The sequence below is a fragment of the Haliotis cracherodii genome, unplaced genomic scaffold, assembly GCF_022045235.1.
Source record: "Haliotis cracherodii isolate W230 unplaced genomic scaffold, xgHalCrac1.p SCAF_3, whole genome shotgun sequence".
In the NCBI taxonomy this organism is placed as follows: Eukaryota; Metazoa; Mollusca; class Gastropoda; order Lepetellida; family Haliotidae; genus Haliotis; species Haliotis cracherodii.
This window is the reverse complement of record NW_027266286.1, coordinates 13765996-13788749: the sequence shown is the minus strand read 5'-3', so window position 1 is coordinate 13788749 and position 22754 is coordinate 13765996. Positions and strand designations below refer to the sequence as shown.

General features: G+C 40.2%; 1 protein-coding gene across 6 annotated transcripts in view; it reads right to left on the bottom strand.

Moving 5' to 3' along the window:
- Window positions 1–22754, bottom strand: part of LOC139473657 (dystrophin-like) — a 452560-nt gene that overhangs the window by 172719 nt on the left and 257087 nt on the right. For all 6 annotated transcript variants that reach the window (XM_071256342.1, XM_071256341.1, XM_071256343.1 and 3 more), the window contains 7 exons: window positions 11311–11452; window positions 9992–10167; window positions 9081–9225; window positions 8395–8544; window positions 6347–6538; window positions 5648–5867; window positions 4552–4718 (listed from right to left, as the gene is read on the bottom strand). In XM_071256342.1, the coding sequence (XP_071112443.1) occupies window positions 4552–4718; window positions 5648–5867; window positions 6347–6538; window positions 8395–8544; window positions 9081–9225; window positions 9992–10167; window positions 11311–11452 (1192 nt within the window). The remainder of the gene's footprint in view (window positions 1–4551; window positions 4719–5647; window positions 5868–6346; window positions 6539–8394; window positions 8545–9080; window positions 9226–9991; window positions 10168–11310; window positions 11453–22754) is intronic.

Below are 22754 nucleotides of genomic sequence, written 5' to 3'. Positions count from 1 at the left end.
TCTGCTTTTCGATCAAGAGAAGAAGAAATTGATGGCTGGATGGACAAGTGCCATGCTATAAGCTCACTAGGACCTTCAATCCTGGTGAGTGAAAACATTGTTCATGAAAACACGAATGAAATATTATGGTCATGTGCAGAGAATAAAGAAAGGTGCAACCACACTGTTAAAGGGAGAGAACCCACAACACTGACGTCACTGATGATGATTATGAAGATTGTAATGGCCAATGTTCCTCACACAAGCCAAGGACCACTTCCTCGCAACATTTGAAGCACCTGACTACAAGCCCAGTGCTTTCACTAGGACATAAACACCTGAAGATTTTTGTAAAAGTGACTGAAGCCCAAATACAGTATTTATGGCAGATATGTAATAGAGGTAGAAGTTTCATAAGAATTATAGTGCTAGAACTGTTTGCAGCAAGCGGTCCTTGCCGGACAGTGAATGCAGCATCAAGCAGGGTTTGAACTTCGCAGAATCATTATAAAGATTGATGAAAAATATCTTTCCAAATGATGCACTAAAACAAATTATTGTATATCATTCAAAAGAAGTTAAGGATCACCCACTTCTTTCAAATTACTATAGTTAATCTCAGCAATAATTAAAAAAACAACTATGGTTAATCTTTCAAGGCATGACAGATTATCTACAGTAATATGAAAGAATAGAGTGGTCCTGAACTTCTTTTGAGTAGTATATCATACATAACAAATTATTTTTTCTACATGTGACGTCATCAGCTGTTTGAAGACGCTCCCTGCCCTTCTGCCCTTAATTTGATTTCTTTTGATTTTTTCAATTCTTTTGATCTCGGACTAGCAACTCATGCATGGAATTACACATGAATGTTTCATTAAGTCCCTTGGCAGGATGAGAGAAATGCATGTGGTAGCCTTACCTGAGAAATAGAGAAAACATGTTTCTCATACATTTGAGATATTTATTCTGTTTTTGTTTTTTTCAAATTCAGCGTGGGAAGTTCAACGAAGTGTTACAGAACCAGGCGTGCCCGAAACACACAACCCACAAATGTGGAAAAATAAGTGACAATAGTGTCATTACATTAAATTATTCAGCATTACTTCAACCAAATCCACCTTTCTGAAGACGTCACATGTATGAAACAATTCCCCCCCTCGATCTTGCGAGTTCAGATTGCAGAGTGTTCCCGCTCAAGCATGACTTAAAGCCAGCAAGCTACACGGATTAGTGATCGTGCACGGGTTAGCTCAGTTCAGTCAATCCTCACTCTGTCTCTCTCACACACCTGTACTGCTACACTTAACACCTGTACTGCTGCACTTAACACCTGTACCGCTGCACTTAACATCTGTACTGCTGCACTTAACATCTGTACCGCTGCACTTAACACCTGTACCGCTGCACTTAACACCTGTACCGCTGCACTGAACACCTGTGCCGCTGCACTTAACACCTGTACTCCTACACTAAACACCTGTACTTCTACAATTACACATCTGTCCGCTACACTTGAACTTCGAATTCCAATCTAGAAACATATAACCAAAACATACTTCACCTAAATTCACATGAAGAACATCTTGCATTAAATAAAACAATATACAGTATTTTAAAACTTCCCAAACAAAATTGTTCTACACTGTAGAGGGCAGGGAGAGAGAGAGACAGGTGTATGTGATGGCACAAGACAGGACGGAGGACAATCAGGGGAGGCAACACACCTTCAAATGTAGCAATTGGGCACTGATATCTACGACCATGACCTGTAGTGCGTCTATATCTACAACACTGAGGCCATGCACAGAGTCAATGTCCGTGCTCAACCAACATGTATTCTGGAAACGGTAAACAAACACAAGTTAGGAGTTAGTAGCTAGCTAAGCTCTCTGCAGGTACGCCCCTATCACATCTCATACGCATAAAGCGATTATCCAGAAAACTTTGAATTCTGGGACATCTAAACTCGGCAACTCGTTTCATTTCTTTCTACAAAGAGAATATTGAAAATTTCAAATATCAAATTTCAAATTATCACAAAAAGAAATTCTGAACAGACTAAAATTAATGAGATAAGGAAGGCACTTCAAACTTTTCTCATCGTCAGCAGAAAATGAGTTTAATAAAAATAGAAACGCTCAGAGGAGAATGATGCTTTGTATGTCATGTCTAGTTTGACGGTTTATCATATTTTTGAAATATCAAATATCGCAAAAAGCAGTTGAATGTTATTGATTTTTGTACAGGACTCTGCAGAGAGGTGAAGAAGCATGTTTAAGTTCGGTTTTACATTAACAACTGAACAAAATTAAAATTCAACAGAACTTCAATAATATACAGAATTTTTCAAATCTGAACAAAACAGAATATTAACAAAACTTTTTAACACAATCAACATAAATTTAACAAAAACAGGACTTAACATAACCAAAATGCGAATGTCTTTTGTAAAACTTATGTACATTTTACTAAGGATACACAATCTCAAAATCTAGAAAGAAATGTTTTCAAACAGATTCCTCGAAATCTTATCAGTGTGTATTTTTTCATTTGCCCAGAATCCCATGCGATGAGAAATAATTCACTGTAAAAATATTTCCCAAATCATTTTTTATCTCATCCAACGAGCTCCAGATCACATGTTCCAAGAATTCCTAGTACAGAAAAGTGCATTTCAGTCACATAACATTCATTATTGATTTCATCGGTAAGAAAACAAGAATATGAGCTGAATATTCTTTATTCAATATCTCCCAATTTAGATCAGATTTAGATTTAGATCACAAAATTTACGATCTTTCAACTGTTTTTTTTTTTCTCACCAAAATTATATTCTAATAAGAGGCCCCTATTTCTAATTTTGAGAGCGCCCTGGGCACTTATTACGTCGAATACGGTATATATGTCCACGTGAAAGTGCTGAAATCACATGCTCCTAAATCAGCTTTTTAAAACAAACCTATTTGGGGGCGTGGCCTAAAGATACCAGCACAGTGTTGACAACTGTTTTCATTGGTTGTTATTCATATACTGTTTCTGCTACTTCTGTTAATCCCAAAAGAATAACAACATTGTATGCATTGTTGAATGTGTGAAACAACCTTTGATCTTGATATTGTGAATAATTATAATAATAATTAACAATCGGTACTAGTGTTATATTACTAACATCCTGTTTGGGTAATAAACCACCAGCTGTCCTCGGTCCTATTCCCCACCTGTTAAATGCCTGTCAGGGATTCATCCCGAGTAAACAACTCAATGCATATTCAGTGTTGTTACTAAGGTGACGTAAGTTGTGGACACGGTAGTCAAATCGAGGAGCAGATGGAAAAAAGACATAATGTATTAAATAATCCGAGGCTGAATCAGGCAGACTGGACATCGGCCGATCATCATGACATTTAAATTGGGCAATACGTCAAACACCACATTTTAACCCTAGTAAGGGGAATCCCCTCACTGGCGGAAGTTTTCGTTTTTACCTCTCGTTTTTTATCATCTGTTTTACATTATTTATGTTCTTCAAAAATAATGTTTGTCAAGCATTTGTGATTAAGTATCCCCTAAAGTATTTAAATCTGCAAAGTCGCTATGTTGACTTTAGTTGCCCTTTAAGGTACAAATCTTGCATCTATGGTGCCTGATCGAGATGTTACTGGAATACAATAAATATTATAAATATACACTGACGATGTATGTACGACAGTTCCCTGTGTTCCTTTGATAGCATGCTTAAAGCACACTTGTGTCAGCAGAAAGGAATTTGAAGTCATTACTATCATGTGAAGTCCCCAAAGAAATTAAGATAGCAAATAGCTCCCTAATACAGTCTGACAAACAAATGACCGATTTGACATTATTAAATTTGGTATACCTAGAGTGGAACATTTATTTGCTCCAGAGCTCATTGGCTGAAATCGTAATGTAGTGCATATATATGTACATATATGAGGTGTGTATAGATATATATAAGGGTTGGCGGCTGTCATTATGTTCGAGAGGAAGAAAGTGATAGGCAAGGGGAGGTAATTTCAAAACATGCAAACAGGTTGGAGCAAAGGAAGGCATTCAGAGAGTGAATGAGCTAAATGTGCAAGCAAATGCTTTTAGTTGGAAATATTCCACCATTACCAAACCTTTAGTATCTGATCATTGTCACGAATTGACATATCAAGGGAGGTAACTCCATGTGCTATTATGCTGCACTTGACATTAAACATAGCGACCTCAGCATGACGGCTATCGTAAGTCTGTGTTAAAGTACAGGAGTAAGGATAGCCTTTGTGATAAGATTGCTTTGTTGAATGGGGCCCAAACCAACCTCAAGCAAAATACAGTTGATTTCCTGGGATATTTTCTTGATAAGTCTATCGAATGAGCTGCACACAGACATAATGATATATCATTCACCCATCAGAATGAGAGGAACGGTGACGATGCTGATCCTAAAAAAGCCGATATATATGCATGATGCGATCAAGGTGCTTCTAACCATGCATTCAACATGCAGTGTTGCCATGACAACTTGAGTATTACATGGCACATACAGCCCTTATTGCCCACCTTTTCTCTGCTGATAATCTGCTCGATGTCCTTGATGTCCCCAACTGTCACCTTCTGTGTCTTTAACATCCGTTCTAGCACTGTCAGCCAGTCTCGTAGATCCCCTACTGACTTGTCGAAGTCAGGCCAAGCAGAGGACTGTTGCTTCTCAACATGGCTCACTTTCACTGAAGGTGGGAGAATTTCAGTCATTGAGAACACTTCCACATTACCCAGGTTACATTTTGTTATGAAAGAACATATAGCAATTAGGTGAGGTAAAATGGGGCATAACGTCGCGTTCAAGATTATTGCACTTACAGTACTAGCCCGCCGAGATACCATGCAGCCATTGTGACGTGGATATCCCAGTATTCTGATGCCGAGCTGATCAGTCCTTGTTTTATCCCCTGAATGCTGAGTGCCAGGCAGGGTAACAACAAGTACCATCTTCAGGGATGAGAATTGATCTTTTTTTTAGATGAAACTTATTTGCAATGGAGTATGGTTCATAATTTGGAGGGATGCCATCTTATATAACAAATTTGTAGTCACAAAAATTTGCAGAAATTCATGGATTCGCAAAAAATTCTCACTCCTGCATCTTTTAACATCTTTTGGTATCATGAGGAAGACTCAATTTTGATTCCCAACATTGGTACGAAGTCTGAATCCATGACAGGGTGAACCCCCATGATACAGCAGGAATGTGGCTTGAAGAGCCTTAAGGCTAAACACACTTCCCACACTTGGATATTACACCTAACCAGATGATCTGTCCTAACCTCCTCACCATGGGCGAGACCCGTGAAGATCCAGGGCGAGACCCGTGAAGATCCAGGGTAGAAGAGGTCTTCAGCAACCTGTGCTTGCCGTAAAAGGCGACTATGCTTGTCATCAAAGGTGAATAATGGGATCAGGTGGTCAGACTCGCTGACTTAGTTGATGCATGTCATTGATCCCAATTGCGTGGATCGATGCTCATGATGTCAATCACTGGATTGTCTGGTCCAGACTTGGTTATTTACAGACCGCAGTCATATAGCTAGAATATTGCTGAGGGAGGCATTAAACAACAAACAAACAAACAAACAAACAAACAAACAAACAAACAAACCTTGAGCGAAAATCTCTTCCACCATTGCCTCCTGGCGTGTCTTGAGGTTGTCGGCGAGGTTGCGGACGTCCTCCCAGTCGGAGTTGAGTTTGTTCATCTGTGCCTGGATGTTGGAGGGCATGTCCCCGCCCTGCTCCACACACTCCTCCACGTACTGGCGGTACATGCGGTTCACGTTGTCCACGTTCACCTGCCGATTCTGTATCGCTGCCTTCGTTGTCTGGCAACGAGAATTCATAACCAACTCTCAACGCTTACGTGGGATGTTAACAGTTAAGTGTCTTCAAATATGAGAATGATTTTCTTGGCTCAAAATTAAATATAACAGTACTCTGATTTTCTCAAATAAAAAGTAAATATAAGAGTAAACTGATTTTTACTAAAACTGAAAAGTTTAATTTGAAATTAAAGTATCACAGGTGCTTGTCAAGGAATTTTGATGAAAATGAAAAAGAATTGCAATGTCTTTTCAGCGACAGAAACAACATTAGCTCAAATGAAACATTCCACGCCTATGCCTTGTCAGCCATAACCAACATCACGATTCTCTCTTTAAAGGGTCAGTAAGTTGTCTGGTCCAGACTCGATTATTTACAGACCGCAGTCATAAAGCTGGAATATTGCTGAGTGCGTCGAAAAACAACAAACCAACCAAACCAACTATTCTAATTGGACCAAGCACTTTGGAGTATGACCTACCTCAGGGTCTACTATGACGGAGTCGTTGCCGTCTGCTGATGTAGCCGACATGATGGGGCCGGACTGTGTCTCCAGGAGCGTCTTTGTTTCCGTCATCCAGGACTGCAGCTGACATGTCTCTGCCTGGTACAGTCGGAGGCGCCGCAGGTAGGTCTCGATCTCCTGGATCTTGTCGGGAACATCCTTGATTACCTGTGGACAAACACCAGGCTCAGCAACTTCCACTTCAGAACATTGTGCTTGACGACAGTGTGAAGCTACTACATCCCCTCTGCCTATGAAGATCTAATCAAGCAAATACTCTTTTTTAATTAGTATCCAGTCCGCCTGTTCCAACTTTTTAATCATACCTGTATATCTGGCTTCATTAACTGTGTGCCATCTTTGTTATTCTTACTGCACATCTCGCTTCATCCAACTATCTGTGTGCTACATGTTACCTATCACATCTTGTTATTGGCTGAGGTGTGGTGAAATTTGGGTTTAAGGTCGTGTCCAAGATTATTAAACTTATATAGTGACGTGCATGTACATGTGTGTGTTTGTGTGGCTGCTTGTACTAGTACGGACTGATGCCGATTTATAGTGCTAGCCCACTGAGATGCCATGCCGCAGTTTAATATGAATACCCTACTCAGACACAGTATACTGACTCCGAGCTGACCAGTCCTTCATAGACTCTTCATAGAAAAGTTGCTAAATGCAATAAACTAGAAGTTGTTATCATACTATAAAATAATATAAAGTTGTATTCTTATTTAGATAGTAGAAAGACATCATGAAAGTCTATATAACCTGTAGGGCTTCTGATAATTGCGTTAGCCACTCAGTATTAATGTACATGTCCTTATTCACACTGGGAAGTGATAGTTTTCTTTGGGTAATCAATACATTTTTACTTCCTTTGAATATTTTTACACCAATAAGCAGTCATTTTAAAAAACTACTTCTACTTGAAATGCTGGTTCGTCTGAAAGGATACATTTACTAATTACACAGTGTGTGTTCTACTATTGGGGTTTTGAAATTGTTTATGCATATTTGTTCACATATTATTAATAGGATAATAGTAATTTAAAAGCTCTGAACTTGTTGACAAAGAACCAAATTAACAAGCGTTTACTATTACAACCCTAAGCAGAAGTAATATATAAAATGATGGATCTCAAGTTTTCATACAATACCCTTCTAACAAACAAATTTACACTTTACTAGCTTGACACGATAAAATCATTGGATAGTTCTTGAAGCCTTCATAAAATCTCTCTGAAGTAGACTATAGACAGCAGGACTGGTTCTTTTCACCAAATATAAAGAGTTCTTGTTTCATAAATGTAAAGAGACAACTCTCCCCAAATGTACGTCTTATTATTTAGTACTGACACACAGGCTTGTCAGGTTCTTTAAGACTCACCCGAAAGAAGAAAAATGGCAAAATGTATTACTGGTTTTTAAAATACATAAATACTAAGGCTGGGACGATACCTTTCTCACAAACTGATACATATCACAATACTTGCATGTGCTCTTATCTGTGACACATAAGCAAACGTTTTCATAAACAGGATGGCCAAATACCTGGCACACTAACGATTTACTGTTGGCAGTGTCAGGTATGTGCAATGGATGAAAATATTTATGTTTTCACAACTTATTTTCACGAATTACTAGTGTTTGGTGTAACATTTATTAAAGAATACATTAACAGTAAGAAACGATACTTTTTACTTTGAGTGCGATTGTGATTGATACTTGTATCAAAAAGCAAAAAATCGCGACCAACCGATACTACTAATAAATACTATCAATATTCTGTCCAAACATAAATGTTGAAGGGAAAACTTCCAGGTCTGAGGTTCCCCTTCAATGCAGCCTTCAACTGAATTCCAACAACATAGTCAAAACATTTTCAAAACCACTCTTGGTCTAATTACCTCCCCTGATTCATGCATGCTTTTCCTTACAAACAACCCAAACCAAGAACGGGTGAGTTTCATGGTACTTTATAACCAAGACAGCCAAGTTTGGCAGTTGCCACTGTTACCTACCTTCTTCCATCGACTGTTAAGGTTCTCCAGATCCTTCTGGATGTTCTCGGCGTCCTGGTTGGACAGAGATTCCGTCTTCAACATCTTGATCCCATTCCTGTTGACAGCATCCAGACTCTGTTGTCGAGGTCCGATGTCGTCTTCGCGATCCTGACAACAGAAGCAACAGCCTGAGTGAGTGAGTGAGTGAGTTGGGGTTAATGCCACTTTGTACAGCATTTAAACCAAATCATGACATGTCATCTCAACGTGGGAGGAAAACCTGTGAAGTGACGCAGGTCCTAAAATGTTTACCACTTTGGTGGAACCCACGAGTATGGGTATGGTGCCAACAAACATATAACCCTAACCCAAACATTTCGCGAGATGGTCTGTTGAGATACACACCTCTGGTACATTACAGTGAGCGAGTGAGTGAGTATGTTTTATGCTGCTTTTAGCAATATTCCAGCAATATCATGGCGGGGACACCAGAAATGGGCTTCACACATTGTACCCATGTCGGGAATGGAACCCGGGTCTTCGGCGTGACGAGCGAACGCTTTAACCACACTAGGCTACCCGACCGCCCCCTGGTCCATTACATGAACAAAGATGAACACCACACGGTGTGAGAAAGACATTGCAAGTGTATTCTTCAGGAAATCATACAAAACACTGCTGAAAGTTCAGCTGTTAAATCTCACCTTGACCTTCTCGAGCAGGTCCTCGAGATACTCCTCGTCAGGGCGGATTGTGGAGGACAGGATATTCTCCGTCTCGTCGATCCAGAAGAATAGTTCATCCATGTCATCAGTGAACTCGCTTGTCTTCACGCTCCCTTCGTCAATTCTGGTCAAGCAAAAACAGACGGGTAAGATACGGATCCAACAGTTCACACAAGCAGCCTGTCAGCTGTCATTGTGAGTCATCTCAAGATGCTGATAGTTGCTGCTGTATTAATTGAATCTCGGTAACTGTACATTTTTTAACATTTTGTAACAAAGTATTATTGTACTTATAAAGCAATGTTTATGCATGCATGCATGTGTGTCTGTTTCTACTAGTCTGGACTGATGCCGAAATGGGCTTCACACATCTCCGTGGTGTAGCGGAAGGTCCGGTGTTTGATCCCCGGCCTCATCATACCAAAAGACGTTAAAAGATGGTACTTTTTGTTACCCTGTCTGGCGCTCGGTACTAAGGGGCTAAAACAAGGACTGGTCGGCTCGGAGTCAGTATACTGTGTCTGCATGAGGTATTCATGTTAAACTGCGGCATGGTATCTCAGTGGGCTAGCACTATAAATCGGCATCAGTCCGGACTAGTACAAGCAGACACACACACACACACGTGCATGCACGTCGCAATATAAGTTCAATAATCTTGGACGCGACGTTAAACCCAATTTCACCTCACCTCACCTCACCTCACTTGTCATGGACAAGTTAACCTGTGTGAATGTTGTTTTTTGAATTGTACAATGGACGAAGATGTCTTATGATGATGGAAAGGGTTTTGTTGTTTTTCTTTACGATGTTCAATCTACATCACAGGGGCCAGCAATAGCTGGGTACTTTGTCCTCAACAAGGTACTATTTACAATGGATCCACCCACCGATCATGTCTCTCCGTGACATCGGTGGAAATAACCCTCCATCGCTGGTTGATGGCAGCCAGCTTGTCTCGGAGTCGGTCAGCATCAGGTGCTGCTGACAGTCGGATGATCTCGTTGCCTGCAGCGTTCATACTGTTGACTGTGCCTTGCTGCAGACGCACACTGTTTTCCAGCTCCTAAACACACGAAAATAGTTGTGTCATTTGACGATGCAAGCATCAAGGAAATATTCTCAATCCTCACAAGGAGGTAGGGATCGGGGTTAGTGAGTTCACGGGGTTGTAACCAATTTTTTAAAATAACATGGACCCTAATGTCATCAACCCCTCAAAAAACCTTCATGTCTTTTTGTCAAGTAAACCCTCTACTCTCACACAGAGTGAGTGAGTGAGTGAGTATGGTTTTATGCCGCTTTTAGCAATATTCCAGCAATATCACGGCGGGGGGACACCAGAAATGGGCTTCACACATTGTACCCCTGTCGGGATTCGAACCCGGGTCTTCGGCGTGACAAGCGAACGCTTTAACCACTAGGCTACCCGAAGTCCCCACTCTCACACAGAAGGTACAGCAATGATGTGTGCAGTTTGTGTATGAGGAAAGGTCAAACTCAAATCCTTATTATGTCCTGACAATTTCCAAAGTTGATTACAAATAGTATGTAACATTTGCAAATGGTAACAAGAGCACATTATGCAGGATCACTTGCAATACAAGGCCATGTAATATCACTGCATCTGAGGCCCAATTTTTAAAAAAAAAATTGTTAACAGATTTAAATTTTGTCACAAGGTGGGACAAGAGAATGAAAATAATTGCATTGTGCGGCATTATTTCAATCACCTTAAAGTTTGATTTGGATTTCTGTTTTAGTTATACAGTAAACTACGTTTATAACGAACACGCTTTTAACTAACTGACGGATATTATAAACTATTTCTCGGTCCTGTCAATTTGCTGTATATATGTTGTACATTTGGTTATAACAAACTACGTTTATAACGAATAAAAATCAGCGGTCCCCTTGAGTTCGTTATAAGCGTTGTTTACTGCATACAAATCCTAGGTATTTTCTTTATTGTTAAAGCAATCTTTACCATCGCTGGTATTAAAAACCATCAGTTCCATAACCAAGCACAACAAATGTAAGGATTAAAGTTCAATCTCAAGATAAGACGATGTTGTGTTTTTAATTTAAGCCACATGGTCCAAAATATAGAAGTTAACACAGTTGCAATACTGACAGTATTTCAGTTATATCTCGGTGACAATATCACCTATGTTAACAAAAATCAGTGAAAATGGGTATGATTGCTTACAGTGAAAACCCTGTCACTGGCCTGGATATCGTCCGTCTGCTTGGCGTCGGCCAGTTTGGTCTCAGCAGTGTCCAGCCACACTGCCATTTCCTTCATGTCAGTGTGGAACTGGCGCCATTGTTCCATGGCCTTGTTCCACCGGCTGAAACATCCACCATTTACGTTAAACAACACAAAGAAATACACGATCACTCCAAGAATATTAGGATGAAAACATGTGAAGTATGGAATCGAAAACATCAGAAATCAGTGAATATATTCTGCAACAAACAAGCCCTAAACAAATAATACATAAGCGTTTGGAATGTAAAGAACATGAAAACATAAGTTACCATGTAGTAATGCGTACCGGTTGATAACAGGTCATATACACATGTACCACCAGTGTCGTCAATATTTACACTATGTCACACTGTATGACACACCTGTGAGTTATAGTTCGTGCATTGTGTGAAAACATTCAGTTCTAGTTCCAACTCCAAACCATGACAGATCTGACATCAACAAAACTCAATGCCCAACTACAAACTGTTGAACAAACTGGCAGCAGACATCTTGTTGCTGACTTTGATGCCATTTACCAATTGGGAAATCAGAGTTACCTCCCTTGCACTGTCTGTAATGTCTGAAGGGAAAAAGATGTGCTGTTGCTGGCAAAACTGGCACAATCACTCAAAGGCACTTTTGAGGCCTAGATGATCATGATAAATACCCCTCTGAGTGAGAGAGAGAGATAACAGAAGCCTTTTAAGCACTAGTCCAGCCATATAATGACAGTGACACAAATATAAAGCTTCAAATTTTAATACATTGTAGTGAGCTAGGGTTTTCGATTTGATCAATGAACACCATGGCTACCCTCTGCTCTTAATAGAACTGCAAATTAGTTATCACAGGAGTTTGGTTGACCAGGTGTCATTATTAAACAGCAAGTACCGTATTCGACGTAATAAGCGCCCAGGGCGCTCTAAAAACTAGAAATAGGGGGCTCTTATTAGAATATTATTTTGGTGAAAAAAAACAGAGTTGAAAGATAAATATCGTGATTTATGCTGACAGCCTGAAATGTTTATATTCGACAGATATATTTTCCCAGAATTTAATTACCAATAATAAAGGGTGCATATAACACACGAGTGCATATTATATGCGAATAGGGGTCAGAAGGGGTGCTAATTGGGATTGTTCACAAGCCAATATATTAGCAAATCTCGCCGTGGGCTCTTATTAGAGCTGGGCGCTCATTACGTCGAATACGGTATAAATCAAGTTACGTACTTCAGTTACATACAGCTGTCATATATTGCTGAGTGCGACATTAAACAAACAAACAAACAAACAAACAATTAGAAATGATTGTTGTCGTGTATTTGTGATGATCACAAGCAGTCCCACTATCATTTGCCAAAAACCCGCACTGCTGAATAAAACAATGCGTATCAGCAAAGGCCTAGTGTAAAATTCGACCTTGCACGTAATATTTCCGTACTTTGAAGTTTTTATCCTGGTCGCCACTGTAGTGTATTTGTAAGACTGTGCATGATGCTCAGGTACACCTGCACCTAGACTGGGTGGAACATCAAGCATCAAGACATCTGAACTGAACGATGATTTATTCGTAACTGACCACAGATACATGGTCATGACGTCTCTCCCGATGCTGGGGCATGTGGCGTATGACGTAGTAGCTCGTGCGCATTGGCTCTCACAATATGTAAACAAACCAAACACAACAATTGTATCGAGAGATTAACTTAAGAGCTCCAGTGAGTGAGGGAGTGTATGGTTTTACACCGCTTTTAGCAATATTCCAGCAATATCACAGGACCCCAGAAATGGGCTTCACACATAGAACCCATATGGGGAATCGAACCCGGGCCTTCGGTGTGACAAGCAAAAGCTTTAACCACTAGGCTACCGTCTGCCCCTTAAGAGCTACAAGGGATAAGAGATCATCTGTCACAAATGAATTAATTTTGGATGACGTCATCTTCAATTATTTGCAACAATACCTTGACATGATATCACATGAAGAAGGGCAAGGTCACAAACAATGAAAACAATGAAGACCGCCGTCATATAGCTAGAATATTGCTGATTGGGGCGTTAGACAACTTGATACAAACGAAACAAACAAACACCAAATGATTCATTGTGTATGAATTTTTCCATGTATGAAATGTCGTTGGAAGTGGACACAGCAACGCAACATTAGATACAAACAAATTACCATACATAGTCCATGGAGGCTGCCCTATGATAAACTTGCACAAGTCTCTAAGGCAATAATTATTAAAATAAATCATAATTTCCAGATTATGTAAATAGTAAGAACAAGTTGTCCCTTAAAAGACTGGAGAGTACTGTCCACATATCTCGACTTAGAGGATAGAATTACTTCACATACGTGGACATTTCTTAAGTTACAGCCTTGGAGCAAGGCTAGCCCTACAACTGCAAGACTGAATGTACACTGTTATACATTGTCGTACATTTCATCCTGCTGGCTTGTCATCTGTCCATCACACTGACAGGTGAGGAGGTCAGCTGGTGCACTAAGTCAGTCACCCTAATCCCAACCTTGTCCTGACATCACTATACATGTGTCAGATTAGGCTCTGACATAACCATACATATGTCATACTAAGATTCCAACCACAATTAGGGTCCTTCAGATGACAAGGTAGAACTTGGTGACATGACTCATTGGGTCAGACAGATCACGCAGCGAGGGAGATTACTCTGTTTTGACTAGAGTGAGTGAGTGAAAATGGTTTGACACATCATCGGGGCATGATGCCCCACAATCAGCCAAACTGCTGGACCACCAGGTCCCCGTCTTACTCGGCAATGACAGGCAGCAGGTACGAACCAGGGGCCATCTCTGATACATTATTTTAAAAAACCTACATGACCTAACCTTCAAGAACACATTGCTTGCAGAGTGAGTGAGTGAGTGAGTGAGTGAGTGAGTGAGTGAGTGAGTGAGTGAGTGAGTGAGTGAGTGAATGAGTATGGTTTTACGCTGCTTTTAGCAATATTCCAGCAATATCACAGCGGGGGACACCAGAAATGGGCTTCACACATTGTACCCATGTCGGGAATCGAACCCAGGTCTTTGGCGTGACAAGCAAACGCTTTAACCACTAGGCTACCCGACCGCCCCAAGTGAGTGGGTGAGTGGGTGAGTGGATGAGTGGGTGAGTGAGTGAGTGAGTGAGTGAGTGAGTGAGTGAGTGGTTTTACACTGCTTTTAGCAATATTCCAGCAATATCATGGTGGGGGACACCAGAAATGGGCTTCACACATTGCACCCATGTCCGGAATCAAACCCTGGTCTTCGGCGTGACGACAGAGCGCTTTAACCACTGGGCTACCCGAACTCCCTGCATAGTTATGGAATATACTTTTGTTTGTTTGTTTGTTTGCTTGTTTGTTTGTTATTTTATGCCACACACAGCAATATCCCAGCTATATAACCATGGCCTGTATATAACTGAATCTGGACCAGGCAATCCAGTGATTGATGATGTGAACAACAATCCTTGCCATCAGTATACAATGACACACATCAACCAATCACCAAGCTTGACCACCTGATGCATTTGGTCAGCACTGCTGACCAGCAATACTAGGTTGCTGGCGATCAGTTCAAAATTAGAATCCCCACAGGGTCTGATAATACTGGATATTTTGGAACTGAATACCTATCTCATCTCGATCGCACCTGATGTGACATGCATGTGTGGCGAACAACAACCAATTTGCTCTCCGCTTAACAATAATTACCAACGACAATCCTGACCATGAAATGAACCACTCAATTATTTACAGCCATTATCAATTACATAGTGTAACATGATATACACATATCTCCCACGCAGCAGTGGGTATGCAATACTATTATCATTACCGTATTAACCGTAATTACTCCAACAGGACCTCATGAGTGAGGAAGTAAGAGGCATTTTACACTGCTTTTACAAATACTCCAGCAATATCACGGCAGGGGACACCAGAAATGGGCCTCACACATTGTACCGATGTGGGGAATCGAACCCGGGCCTTGGGCGTGACAAGCGAACACTTTCACCACTAGGCTACCCTGCTGTCCCTTCAAGCCTGTATCCAGTGGATGCTGGCACAGCTTAGGTAGAGGTAAAATGGGTTTAACCTTGCCTTCAAGATTATTGCTTTGATATGTAGAGAGCTGCATGCATTTGTATGTGGCTGCTTGTACTTGTACGGACTTATGCCAGTTATATTGTCTTGGCCAATGAGATACCATGCCTCAGTTTTAACACATGTACCGACTCCAAGCCAACCAGTCCTTGTTTTAGGCCCAAAGTGCGGAATGGCAACAACAAGTACCATTATTAAGTGTCTGTTGGTATGACGTGGCTAGGTATCGAACCACCGGTGCTCTGCTCTCCGGGAGACGCTCTATCCACCAGACCATGGAGGTGGTCACATACATCAAAACATCCAAGTTGCCAGACAAAATGGTTTCTGAACAACTTGAATCAAACTGGCAAACATGGCCAGAAATGGTCATTCTCACACGGAATACAAATGACCTGGGGAATACGGTAGTCATAATTCCATGCATGATTTATACTCCACCTTCCAAAGTCCAGGGAGAAGGAAGCAAGTCTATATTGTGCTATGAGGATCTGGAATTCTCCCAGCCTCCTCTTTTGATCGATTCCTCACTGCTGTGATCACTCATACATCAACAACTGGCCACTTAACAAGCATAGATGTCTCATGTAGCATGGATTAATGCATTACTTGCCCCCACAGTTCTTATGAGGGACGTATCTAATTTGTGCTGAAGCTTACTTACACATTCCACATTAACGTTTTTACTCCATAAGATAGCTTAAACCAAGTCTAGCATAAAGCAAGTCTACATATTATTTGCATTTCTTACATATACTTTGTTTATCTATGATCTTATATAAGCATTTTATTGGATTCCAGTTACCGTATTCAACATAATAAGTGCCCCGCTCTAATAAGCGCCCATGGTGATATTTGCTAGTATATTAGCTAGTGAACAATCCTAATTATCACCCTTACGATTGATCAATGTACGCAAGACTTATTTATTCGTTTATAATACAAACTCCTGTGTTATATGCACCCTTAATTACGGGCAATTAAATTCTGTCAGCTTAAACCACGAAATTTACGATCTTTCAACTATTTCACCAAAATTGTATAATAATAAGAGCCCCTATTTTGCCCTGGGCGCTTATTACATCGAATACGGTAATACCACATTAATCAAATATCAGCAAATATGAAACAAAACTGTATAAAGTTGGGTGTGAGGAAGTCCATTGCTTTTATGTATTCTAACAGCATAAAAATACTCAGCACATTAAGTAGTCCTACATAGCGAAATGCAATGAATATTAATAATATTATAACCATTATGAATAATTCACACACAAGAGTTGACAAGTAGGTTGTGAGATATATAGCATATGGATACAAATATAATGTTTCCCTGTGAACATACTCACATTATAAGTCCTGGATCATGAGGCAGGGTAATGAATCCTCGGCCTATCTCCGCCATGGTAGAGTATTTCATGGAACGTATCAACTGTGCGTATCATAAGAATAAAAACGTTTCCTTCACCCTAGGGAATCTCCTGATTCATGTGAAATATCACTTCAAACACAGAGAATGGCTTGACACTGTTGTCACCCTCTTGGCACTGGGATATGTGTACTAATTCCTCAAAATCATCCCGAACATCTTCAAAAACTGATAAATCTCCATCAAACACAACACTCATCCAGCCTTGTCTCTCAATATCCACAAAAGTTCACTTAAACGTGTGGACAAAACTTTTCCAAACTTCTTGACAGCTGTTAACGTTGAGTGACACAAGCCCCGCCCTTCCTTCTAATCCTCCTTGACCATTGGCTAACTGTCCAGTCTGGATCAAAGCAAATCCTATCAAACAATCTGTCAGCAAATCCTTAGACCAGCAGAGCATTGAGAAGTCCCTGCTAATTGTGGAGTGAGGTCATTCAGCAAGTCCATTGTATGCTGGTTAAACAGCACCACGGGATGCTAAGTAGAAACCAATGACCTCATTTAGTAAACAATATGCGCAGATTTACTTTTGAACTAACACTCTTTGGCTTTTAATGGAGGCAAGATTCTACCCAAAGACTGAACAAAAATGGAAAATTACAACATTTTAGCCAACTATTGTTCACTCACATAAAGGCTAATAAATAATCATATTGTTATTCACGTGAAAAGACAATATTTATCTTTTGAAATGAATACCCAAGTACAAAATAAGGAAAATCAAATTGTATCAATCTTCAAAATAACCCTTATAGAAAAACTGTTTCTTCACGTGAGGTCCAGCAAAATCACTCTACCTGTATGATAAGTTCCATGGCAGTAGTACGCCTTGCTGAAAACACTTTCCCTACCACACCTGTGCACATAGAGGAATGAATATACAGGAGGATTCGTCACAAATGGATTCATGTACGTCGAGAAATACACACCACATTCACCACAATTCAGATTCCGTACCTAGAGCAACACTGAACCACAGACATCACGTTGTCCGGTAACTTCGTCAATTACAAAGACGATCTACCATCTCAAATGTTTGTCAAGATTAGTAACATGACACCACGTGAGATTACCACCCATCAAGTACGAGGGTCTCGATTATTACGAGGACTTAGAATATCCATATGTGGACATAGCAATAAGTACCACCGTTGTCAATATAGATCTACAGTAAGCTGTTGTTGATATTAGAATTGATGATGCAACAATGCTATGAATGATGCTAATATAGTCTACAAAAGATCAACAAATTAGCCTGTCAGACAGATATTAAAGGCCATTGTTGTTGATAATTCAATCAGTCAAGAGAGGTATGTGCAGGCAGTGCCTTCTGATTTAGCATCAGCTATAAGTAATCAATAGCGACTGCATGTTGATGATATCCGTCCTCAGGCTATCCCTACCGATGATATCCGTGGTCTTGATCTACAAACATGCGTGATGTGAATCTGGTTATCAATATTCACTGGTACAGAAAATGATGACTCCACAAATCCTTTGGCAAGAAAACAGACCTTGGTCAACAAAATCTCATCCTCGACTCCTGTTTGTGAATTCAATGATAGGCTATACATGTGTTGTACTTATTCCCAGGCTTGCTTCAAATCCATTTGAGAAATGCAGCATTAATATCACATGCAGATCAAAACATTCTCTTCATTCCTTCTTGTGGAGATTGATGACATTTTGAAATATTTCCACAAAATTAATATCCCCGAGTCTTCATCCATCTTGATCCAGGGCCATCAGAAAGCTTTCTAGTAAGGTTTTACTAAATGTCACTAGACAATGTATAAGCTGAATCAACACAAGAAGTGAAGAATCCTAGTTTCCAGGTCAAATCACCTTTCTTCACAATCAACTTTCGTCAGAATGTGGCGTCTCCCCGACATCCATTAGAGAAAACTGATACACACTGGTCAGTTTCAGCTGCAACCTATGTTCATCCGTTACGAGATCTTCTGTCACTCAGTCAAACACACAACCCTTTCTTCTCTGGGCGACATCATCCACCGAGTAAACACACACGGATTAGCAGACGACAATGGTCACTATGTCGCACCGACTGGACGGTTGACCAAAGGCTAAGAGCAATTTTCAAGCTGAACTATCTGTCAAGTATTCAAAACATTGACACAATTGCTTGAATTTCTACACTAAAAGTCATTATGTAAATAAACATGATAAATTAATCAATCAAGACATGAAGTAAGTCTATAATTTTCCAGCATCAATCACTGTCATCCAGCTACAAATTGTAGGTATTTCATTACATCATAAGAAGTAACTCCTTGCTCCTATTCTCCTTGAGTGGTGATTAATTAACAAGTATTATTCTAACCCCACTAAGAGATTAATTCTTGCTATAAACCTTCACAAATCCATGTGATCCTTGAACAATGTTGTACAATATCCTGATTAATACAATAATCCTGGGCACCGTGGTATACACAGCGTATCACCCTTCAAGAGGAGTATATCACACATAATCCACTCAGGTATGTTAACGATCCAGGTATGTTAATTACCTGTAATGACCACATGTCAGGTCCCGCTCAAGGACACAGTGGACATTGGTCAGTTTACACCACCATTATCTATCTCACCTGTTTGTGTCAATAAACAGGCTATTACCTGTAATTAGTGGATTTACAGGCATTAATTTCACAGGTATGTTGATTGCGATGGGTTTCTCTTCCGAACCGATATATATGTCTGATGTATTTCACACTTGTCATGTCATAAATTCATCATGATAGAGGAAACTGTAATTGAAAACTGTGCTGTGCCTTTGTGGTCGCGGAAACAGTGTCAGGACCAGGAATGTGTCTCCGGAACATTCACAAATCTGTGTCACATGAGTGCTTGTGTTGACTTGACACGTGTTTATTGCAATCCGTTTATCACTTGTCATATCAAAAATTCACCATCAAGAAAACTGTGGATGAAAGTTGTACTGTTCCTGGGACCACATCAGGACCCGAATCAGAAGCATTGATGAATGTATGTCACATCCCGAACACTTCAGTGACCCACTGATCCCCCAGTCTGCAGAAAACAGTGCACCCCAATTTGGGCTGAGTCAATATATCCATACTGCCATTATATACCCTTGGCATCCAGGGAGGCAATTCATCCTCATGAGAGTCCCAGCACTCGCTGGCATTGATTCTGTACCATGTAGATATTGGGATCAATAATTCATCAAAGTCGGAACGTTTTGCCGAGTCCAATACAACGCCTCACTGCATCTCAAACAGCCCATGGAGATCACACATAAACACACCAACTCCACAAATCTTCATAATCATCAATTTTTGCCACTCAATGAAGGAACACATGATCCCTTACTCTCAAACTGATTCTTTCCACTCCAAAATAAGTCTCTACTCTCAAAACAATTGTGCTGGAGAGCAATCCGAATCCTTGTTGTCGTTTATGGTAATGGAACTCTCCCAAATCAGACTTTATTTCTCTACATAAATCCCGAACGACAATTCGATAGAAAAAGGATTCCTTTTTGTGGATTCTGTAACACTTTATGGCTTATTTGTGTCTTTGCTACTCCAGACTGACAGATTTAACAATAGAGGCACATTTACAACCTGAGGATTTCTCTCAATTTCTTTTTGACTTCTGTTCCTTCCAATTCTTCCTCACGTTACGATCTTCTTCCTCGACAATCAGCACCGAATCATCAAAGGAGGTTGCCATAGCATTGACACTAGCCGTTCATCCGTGACAATCAATTCCTCAGCACTTAATCCGTATCTCCAACTCTCAAACAACAGAATTACCAACCACACCAAAGAAAATGCCTGATGTGGAATTACGCACTTGTTGTCACGTTTCATTCATCACATAAACGTCCACATCACTCACTGAAAATTTAAATACCCATTCGCAATGAAACATTCCCAATGTCCAAACTGACAAGCTGATACGGTATCAGTTTCAATGTCTTCTTGAAATGTCATCCTAATGTCTTTTCATCAGTGCAGGCGTCCCAACATGGATGCCATACGGACATCCTCAAGAGATAGATCTGCGTGCACCACAGCACCCTGAAACACTGTCCATCTTAATCAGACAGTGACGTGGATGCACACAGGCATCCCAGTGCAAAGTCAAGTAGATAGCACTATCAGCACAGGTGTGTGATATTGACATAACTCAGTGCCGGGATATACATGTCATATCACCCATGTCAATGTCGATCACTCATCAAAGGGTCATGAAGCATCTTAGATGCTGATCTAATGTATAAGTTCCTAAATATCTGGATCCTTGCAACAGAAGCGTGACAAATAAAATTCTGAGAAAACATTAATCCTGCATGCCAGAGTTTTAAAAGACATAATTTATGAATTTATACCTTATCTTCAGAGAAGTGCAGCATTTTTGGTGTGTTACCAAATTTTGTTCCTTCAACCGATAAACAACCATTTGGCAAGACTTAGAAATAGACAAAATGGATATTTATCCATGGAAACTGTTGCCATAGAACACTTGGATACAGGTGATAAGGAGTGTAAAAGTGGCTAAATGTAATCAGTTCCACCTGTTGGATAGTTTAGTAAATTAAAGCTGCACATCGTAACTAGGAACAGGAGGTGTGATATCAAGGAATACTGAATGCAGCATGCCATCGGTAATATAAGATGCCCGCACATGATTGTTTGTTTGTTGTTTAACGCCGCACTCAGCAATATTCCAGCTGTGTCATGGCGGTCTCTAAATAATCGAGTCTGGACCAAACAATCCAGTGATTGACATCATGAGCATCGATCTACGCAATTGGGATACGATGACATGCATCAACCAAGTCAGCGAGCCTGACCACCCGATCCCGTTAGTCGCCTCTTACAACAAGCATGGGTTGCTGGGACCTGGATCTTCACAGGGCTGCAGCACACAATGATATGCCAGCCTTTCAGTGAGTATGTCCACAGTTCCAGAGTCACATCACACTGAATTCAAAGTGTTAAGAAGAGAGTGAATGTTTTTTTATGCTGCAATCGGCAGTACTTCATCTGTATCAGAGGCCTGGTCAAGTCCTGGCCAGTCAAACCAATGGTTGAAAGCATCAGCACATATACATTCCAACCAGGATACACTAAATTTAAAACAAAAACATATTTTCGTGCATAATTTCCTTAATTTCTAATCTGAAGTAACTTTCCATTGATGTCGTCATCATAACGCTAGGACATCATACAACCATCCTACAGTGTAGTGATGTCGGCTCAAGAGTGTTGAAGAGCAACAAACATTCTCTTAAGCTGTATTGAGTGAGTAAGGTGTTACACCACTTTGAGTAATCCAGTAATATCACATCAGGGAACACCAGAAATGGGCACCACACATAACCTGGAGAATTGAACCTGGGCCTTAGGTAAGATGAGCAAACACTTTAACCACAAGGCTACCCCACAATGCCTTTATTTACTGGAATAAGCAAACTGTAAGAAGATGCTGTATCTTTGACAGTTGGACTTTTAGTCACTGAATCTCAGCTGCATCGATGCAGGATGCACAACAGTTAAAGTTTTGCATTAAAACAAAAACATACCAACAACAATCCTGAAGCATACCTCCCTTAAACCTACAGATATATGTTCACCCAAATACAATTCTGAATTAAATGTCAAACCATTGAAATCAACAGAATATGAGAATCTCATAAGAAAACGAGTCAGCATGAAAACCAATCCAGACAGCCCAGTCTTAGTATCAATGTTCAGCAATATGTTCACCCAAATAAAATTCTGAATTAAATGTCAAACCATCGTAATCAACAGAATATGAGAATCTCATCAAGAAAACGAGT